The following is an 8054-nucleotide window of genomic DNA, read 5'->3' as shown; positions in this document are numbered from 1 at the left end:
GTGAGTGGGAAATTGATTAGCTCAGTGTGTAAACGAATGGATGGGTTAGCTACAGACTGACTCAGGAGTAACTACTTCTCAAAGGAATTTTCTAAATCTCTGAAATGTGAGGCCCTGGCACCCCCCAAAGGCCAGAGTCTCTAACTACCCATCTCCTCGAGAGCCCCAGATACCAACAATCCTGAGAACCAGGGACAGGACCTGGAGAAAGTTAGGGGTTCTGGGAAACAAAAAATCCAGGGTCCAGTGCTGGCTTTTCCCCTGACTTGCTCTGGGCCCTTGGGATTGTTCAACCTTCTGAGGCTCAATTTTCTTATCTGGAAAATGGCGCTAACCAAACCTGATGCCTGTGCTCCTATGAGATTTAAACAAAATTACGTGTGTGAAGTGTCTGAGATGGCTATCTGGCATGTATGAGGTGCTCACAGAATGTGATTTCCTTCCCAGAGGCAGCCCTAGGGCACACGTGCAGGCACACACATGCACACATATACATGCACACACACATATGTGCACACACACCCCTCCAGCCCAGTGAGACCCTAGACCAGAGAAGACCAGGAGAGGCAGATGAACACACATTTATTCTCCAAGGGTTTCATGCTCTGGCAGGACTGGCCCAGCCTTGAGAACCAGAGACTCAAAGAATGGGGACTCAAATAGAGACCCAGCTTCCTGGGGCTCAGCCTCCTGGGCCTGGGCCTGGGCCTGGGCCAACTGGGCTGTGTGCTCAAAGGCAGCCTGCAGCAGGTGGGAAGCAAGGCAGGTGGTCCAAGTGACTAGATAGGCCAGGTGCCAGGAGGTAACCACTAGCGTGCTCTCCACCCACCAGTACAGATGCTTCATCAAGGCCAGTAGCCCCAGCACCACCTGGTTCTCCAACAGAACCTAGAGGGACGAAGAGGACGGGCAGGTGGCCACCACGAGCTCACAGGGCTTCACTGCCCGACCGCTAGCCCTCTAGCCCAGCCCTGCTCATGCCCAGCCCCCCAGGCCTGCCCTCAGCAGCCTGGCCTGCACCCTGCCACGCACCTTGCTGGGCAGCCAGCCCAGGCTGCAGCGGTGGGCCTTCCACAGCAGCCTGCAGGTGAGCAGCAGCAGCAGCAAGGCCGCCAGCATCAGGCTGTGCAGACACGACAGAAGTAGGTCCATCCAGGTGGCCGCAGATAGACCCAGCTGCTCCCAGGCACCTGGCTGCTTCGGGTCCAGGCCCAGGGCCCGGGCACAGACCAACATGCCCGCCCACACTAGCCTGGGCACCCTCAGAACCAGCCACACAGGGACCTCCATCAGTGCCAGCCCAGCCCGTAGGACCGAGCCCACGGGGCAGGCTGTGAGCTCGGACAGTGGGTGGGCCTGCTGGCTGCAGGACCCCTGGGCCTGCTGGAGCAGCCCTGACAGCCAGTGGTTGAAGAGGATGATCTTAAGGAGCAGAACATTGTAGAGGTGGACCCGGTTCTGGACCAGCTGCAGGAAAAGGGGAGACAACCGTCACCCGTCGTCACTCACTGGGGGTAGGAACCCTACCGGAGTTTTATTGTAGGGTTGGGGCTGCCAGGTCACCTTGAGCCAGGCCCTCCTCCTCTCGAGCCCTCAGATACCCCACACATAAGAGTGATCTTTATCTGTTCACTTCTAAGGACTCCATTCTCAGGAGTGGAGGTAACGTCTCTTAGAAAGTGTCTCATATTACATGTGGTTTTCTCTCTTATGGATTTAAATAATCCTATATAATAAAAGGCTAATATGCAAATCGACTGAACGACAGAACGATGGGTCACTATGATGCACACTGACCACCAGGGGGCAGACGCTCAATGCAGGAGCTGCCCCGTGGTGGTCAGTGCGCTCCCACAGGGGGAGCACCGCTCAGCCAGAAGCTGGGCTCACGGCTGGCGAGCACAGCGGCAGTGGTGGGAGCCTCTCCTGCCTCCACGGCAGCCCTAAGGGTGTCTGACTGCGGACTGCGAGAGGGTGCAGGCCGGGCTGCGGGACCCCCAAGTGCATGACTTTCATGCACCGGGCCTCTAGTTATTTATAAAACTCCAGACTGAAAGAGATTGACTGGTGATGATGGTAATGATAATGTCGATGATATAGGAGTGACCATCCCCCTCAGCCCTCTAATCCTGTAGGATTTGAATCCAGGTCAGTTTCTTCTCCCAAGCATCTGGGCTTTTCTGCACATCCGTTGCTTCTTGGTGTCATGAGGACAGCTGGTAGCAACGGGCAGTGTCATTAGGGGTAGAGGGTGTGAGGCATGGGGGATAGGGACAGAATTAATGACTGACCTACTAAGAGGGGTGAAGGAGAGGGAGGGACCTAAGATGATGTCCATATTTCTGTCCTGGGTGACAGGGTGGATATGATGTCTCCCATCCATTGGGAGGAAGAGGGGTTGGATGGGGAAAGAGTCTGTAAATGAGAAAGTTTCACTTGAGTCTTGGAGCTGAGAAGCCCCTCCTCAGAGCCCTGAAGCCCCCAGCCCCTGAGTACCACCAACCCACCAGTCTGGACCCCGTGTGTCCTTGTCCACAGGACCATCTGGAACCCGAAGGGATGGGGTGAGAGGCAGCAATCTGGGGTTGGCTGTATGCCCTCCCATATGGGGGGTTCGGCAGAGCTGAGGGGATGGAGCTGTGCTGAGAAAGGAAGGGAACACAGGGGTCCAACTAGAGGAGGATTAGGACGGAGGTAGGAAATGACAGCTGCCCTCACCCCCACCAGCTGATAGTGTTGAAACCAGGGAGGAGAGCAGCCTATTATATCCCACATGGCCCTATAAGGTCAGTTATCAGAGAGAAAATGGAGGTTCAGAGAGGTAGAATAATTTGCCCAAAGTCACACAGCTAAAGAGTGGAGCAGCCAAGATTCAAATCCAATTGTCTGTCTCTTTCTACTACCCCATGTCATCTGCCCTTTCTGTGCCACAGCAGCAGGCCCAGGGGACCCTTTTCTGATAACTCAGCTCACAGAGCAGCTAGAATTCAGAGATGTGGCCCCAGTCAACAGCATTTGCATGTCTTAAAACAATGGATGGGGCCTGGCCGACGTGGCTCAGTGGTTAAGCTGAGGTCACAGTTCAATTCCCGGTCAGGGCACATGCCCTGATCGTGGGCTCAGTCCCCAGTGTGGGGCATGCGGGAGGCAGCCAATCAATGATTCTCTCTCATCATTGATGTTTCTCTCTCTCTCTCCCCCTCTCCCTTCCTCTGAAATCAATAAATATATAGAGAGATATTTTAAATGGATGGGAAAGGCAATGCTTATCCCACGGGACTGATTCTCTAGAGAAAACGCCGGCACTGTGCCTTGGGGTGGGGCTTCTGGGAGCTGTCAGATTGCCCAGGAGGCAGGCAGTCGCCTAGCTCCACTGCTCAGGACGGGTCAGTCACCTGCCTCTCACCAGGACGGGTCCAGCAGCTCCTAGGTAGCTGTGAAGAGCCAGGTGTGTGGTCCCCCCCTTTACCCCGGACCCCCACTTACCAGCACTGAGAGCTTCACCACCAGCAGCAGAATCCCCATCAGGCTGGATCTGGAGGGAGGGACGGCCTCCACGTCTGGCCCCCTGCCCCTCCTCCAGCTGGGAGAAGCAGGTGACCTCACAGACACCACAGGGTGGGGGCCAGGTTGCCGTGGGGACCCAGTTGCCACAAGAGAATTACCTGCTTCCCTCCCCCTTCACTGCACCAAGACTGGGGTATTTGTCTTCAGCGTCCTGTCCACTTCCTGGTTGTGCCCCTAGGGACATCACCTCCCCAAATCCCCAGCCCCAGCACGCAGGGCCTCAGGGCCTGCAGCAGGCAGCTGGGGCAGGCAGGACGGACAGAAACAGGCTGTGCCTCCCCACATTCTTCCAACTCCCCAAGTATCCAAGGCTGGGAAATAGAAATCTGCACCCAGGGCCACAGGTGACAGGATGTTGGGAGGCAGAGGGAGTTGAGGATGCTCAGCTGCCCAAACTGGAAGGGCCCTACCTAAGCCCCCACGCCCATTCACTCTTGCATTTTACTAAAGGTTGGTCCCCAGTCACAACGCAGAGGGATGAGGTTGTGACCTTTATTCTGGGATCTTAGTGTCACAGAACAGAAAGACTTCGCACTAGCAGAGCCAAACACTAAACACCGAGAACTGCAGGGGAGAAATCGCGGCTATTTGATTATGAATGGAGCCACCCAGGAGAACGGGAAGCTGAACCTCCCGCTGGCACGCAGGTTACTGATAATACAGGGCAGAAATCACAGCCACCGTGGGTGAGCGGTGGGGGTGCTGCTGGGAGCTGAGGGGTTAGGCATGAGGGGAGGGTAATAACTCATCTCTCCAGGTCTTGAGGGCAGCTCTAGGCCTTTCCCCGCATCCCTTTGTCTGGTTTCATGTGAAAGTAGCCAGGAGAGCAGGCCACCTTAAGGCTGGAACTAAAACATAACGTGGGTCAAAATGTTACCTTTTGCCTGCCAGTGGTCAGAACCCTGTGACCATTCGTTAGGTCCTGCTGCCTCAGGGATTGCTGATTATAGGGAGAAGGGAGAGGGAAGGCAGAGAGAGAGAGAGAGAGAGAGAGAGAGAGAGAGAGAGAGAGAGGACTTCTAGAGCCAGGGTTTATAACTAGTTCATCAAAGTCATAAGGACCCTCGGTTTCAGTGGGTTCTGAGACTATCAGGGGTGGGCAAACTTTTTGACTCGAGGGCCACAATGGGTTCTTAAACTGGACCGGAGGGCCGGAACAAAAGCATGGATGGAGTGTTTGTGTGAACTAATATAAATTCAAAGTAAACATCATTACATAAAAGGGTACGGTCTTTTTTTTTTTTAGTTTTATTCATTTCAAACGGGCCGGATCCGGCCCGCGGGCCGTAGTTTGCCCACGGCTGGACTAGGTACTAGTAGAGGAGAGCAAGGAAGGGAAAACGTGCCTCAGCATGTCCTGGAAAGGGACATGTCCTGGGGAAAGAGGGCAAATCTGCTGAGCAATCCCCCTTGGGGCCACAAGAGGCAACAGGCCACAAGCTGAGCTGCCACAAGGATGTTGAAGAAATTGCTGGAGCCATTAATGAGAATACTTAGAATTCTGGGAGAATCCGGAACCTGGAGCATAGCTTTCGCACATTGCTTCCCTCAGCAGGTGGCCCCAGGGGCTGGGGCATGAGGCGCTCACATCTTGTAGAAATTTCTCAAAGCAGCTCTCTGGTGCGCAGGCCACTGCGAGTGCCGGGCTCTGTGGGGAGAGGGCCCCTCCATGCTGGAAGGATGCCAGCCACCGGCCCTTGCACACAGCATGACTTCAGTCCTCACCATTCCCTTGGCCTGGCACCACCTACCCACCTGTCCATGGCAGCCTGCCAGAATGAGTCCCTGGAACAGCAGCGATGACCTTTGTCCAGGGCAGTCCTGTGTACCCACTGGTTTCCTTTCCTGAGCAAGAGCTGCGGCCTGGAAGGTGGAGTATTCAAAGTCCCTCCATTCTGTCCTCTGTCTTTGAACCCCTCCCCCCACCCTCTCTGTCTCCAACACTGCGGCTCTGAGAAGTCATAGGGCTTCAGAAAGGCCTCCGTGAGCTAAGTTTTGAAGGATGGGTAGGCGTTTCCCAGAGAAGAGAGTGTGAAGGACGGTCCATGCAGAGGGAACAGCTTGATTTAAACCAGTGGTTCCCAAACTTATTTGGCCTACCGCCCCCTTTCCAGAAAAAATATTACTCAGCGCCCCCTGGAAATTAATTTTTTTAAATTTTAATAGCAATTAAACAGAAAGATATATGCCCCCAAATGCACCTGTGGCCATCACCGCCCCCCTGGATCGCTGCAGCGCCCACCAGGGGGCGGTAGCGCCCACTTTGGGAATCACTGATTTAAACAGTTGAGTGTTACCTGAGCATAAAGTGGGACGTTGAGAGGAGCACAACGTAGGTGGTGAGGTCAGCAGGGGCCACATGGGTCAAGGAATCTCTTATTAAGTGACAGGAGCCATGGGAGAGTTGAAGCAGCAAGGCAACTGGAGGTCACTGTGGGCTTTAGAACAGTCCCTCTGGCTGCATGAGGAGGCTAGACTGGGAGGAGAGGGGTGAGGGGATCCGCTAGGAACCCACAACAATGAACCCTCCAGGCATGAGATGATGGGAGCCTGGACTGGGGCTGTGGCGCTGAGAATGGAAAGAAATGGACAGAAATGCGTGGAAGGTGGAACTGACAAGAATGGAAGCTGTCGAGGATGGTGAAAGGTCCAAGATTGGACCCTGCTTGCAAACTCACCAGTCAGCCTGCCAGAGACTCCTGGAGGCTAGGAGAAGGCACAAGACTCCGGGGTCAGAGATGAAGGACCATTTATTACAGCACCAGCAGTAAACTAGAGTATAAGTGTTTTGCATTGGCTCTTTGAGTCCCAAACCCCGCAGGGAGATGTGATTAGAGCCAGGTGACACCTGAACACCCCGTAGGTGTATCACAGAAGAGAAACCCTGAGCTACAGGGGCCCACGTCTTTCATAAAAGGCAGAAATCAAGCCTGCTCCTTGCTCCTGGGAGACACATTGTCCTTCTCATGCTGGATCATGCCTGTGCTTCGCTCCAGAAGGAGACATTATATACTAGTATTCCAAGGCTGCTTGATACACAACCATTCTGGAAAAGATCACTCAGAACAAAGAGAAAGCAATTCCTTTGCAGAAACACAAGTGACCTATGGAAATTTCGTCTCCCAACCAGAGGACTGAATAGGAAGAGGGGTAAATTGAGGCAGGGCGCAGGATCCCCCTCAGTGGTGCTGCTGCCCACCGAGGTGGGGTGCGGAGTTGAAGTGAGTTTGGGGAAGAGGCTGAGAGATTGCTGGGAGTCAGATGGTGAGGACTGAAACTAAGACTTGCAACTCATTTCCCGCTGCCCCCCACTTGCCTCTTTGGCTTCCTCCCCACCATCACCGGCATCACATACCCAAAACTTGTCCCTGAGTTGATGGTCCTCAACCTCATATTGACCAAACTTCCTGGACCACGTGGCCCAGGCAGGAGCTGGCCTTGAAGAGACCTCATCCTGCCCCACTGACCTCAGGGGGGGCCCCTTGGGGTATCTCTCAAGTCCCATTAGGATGTCAGGGCCAAGGCTGCTGCAGAGGAGCCCTCAAACTTGAATTCCTCAGCAGGTAGCCCTCCGCCCCCTTCTCTTTCCTACTCAACACCGAGGTTCAAGGCCACCCGGCTCTACGGTGCTGTGTGTCGCCTTGGGCAATACCTCCCCTCCTGGCCCTGACCTCACCTTGCAGGGTAACAGAGAACCAGGTGAGATAACCCAGTTATCAATGAACATTGCCTTGCACGACGTCAGGGGGCACCATTCCCCCGCCCCTGCCCTGAATCCGAGAAGGTTGTCCTCCCCTGCTAGGACCAATGGCGGCGAGAGTAAAGGCAAGAAGCCCGCCTCAGAAGCTTCCCCAAAGCTCTCAGGTGCAGGACCACGGCGCGGCCGCACGAGGGCAGCAGATACCAGGGTTGCGGGCCGGCACAACGGGGCGCGCAGAGCAAATTGGTGGAAAGTTTTCAGTTGCTCCGTTTGTCCTCTAGCCTGCAAGGACGAAACGTTGTGTCAGTCCTGTAACCACAATGTTGCGGTGTGTCATCTCCAGGAGCTCGCCGGGTGCAGGTCCCGCCCTGCCTTGTTGCTGGGGATGAGACCAGCAAGAAATGATCAGGACATACGTTTCCCCCTTCTCTCATGTTCTAATGTTAAACATTCACTTTATTGCCCTAACCCAGTGGTCGGCAAACTGCGGCTCGCGAGCCACATGCAGCTCTTTGGCCCCTTGAGTTGTTGTAATGTACCCCGCGAATCATAGAAGGACGCCTCAAGAAGTCAAATTAAAGAGTCACATTCATTGCAATCCGGGACTATGAGGAGCCATTCCCCAAATCTCATAGTAATAAGAGGGCCGCAAAACCAGACTTATATAGGCAAAGATCGCAAAGGTATTGATTACATCCCAAGGTTTGGAATGAGGAACCTGGTTTGCAAAATAAAAGCAGTTTACAGAAGCAGAAGCAGCATGTTATCTAAATTACAGTTTTGGGTC

At 54.3% G+C, this 8054-nt stretch overlaps 1 protein-coding gene across 1 annotated transcript; it reads right to left on the bottom strand.

Moving 5' to 3' along the window:
- Positions 1-582: 582 nt before the first annotated feature.
- Positions 583-5330, bottom strand: WBSCR28 (Williams-Beuren syndrome chromosome region 28). Its single transcript, XM_005877242.1, has 4 exons — positions 5323-5330; positions 3487-3583; positions 1033-1467; positions 583-888 (listed from the first exon to the last, which is right to left on the bottom strand). The coding sequence occupies exons 1-4, from the start codon at positions 5328-5330 to the stop codon at positions 583-585; spliced, it is 846 nt and encodes a 281-aa protein (XP_005877304.1).
- Between the last annotated feature and the right edge of the window lie 2724 nt (positions 5331-8054).

The sequence above is a fragment of the Myotis brandtii genome, unplaced genomic scaffold (genome assembly GCF_000412655.1).
Source record: "Myotis brandtii unplaced genomic scaffold, ASM41265v1 scaffold510, whole genome shotgun sequence".
NCBI lineage: Eukaryota > Metazoa > Chordata > Mammalia > Chiroptera > Vespertilionidae > Myotis > Myotis brandtii.
This window is presented reverse-complemented; position numbering and strand designations above follow the sequence as displayed.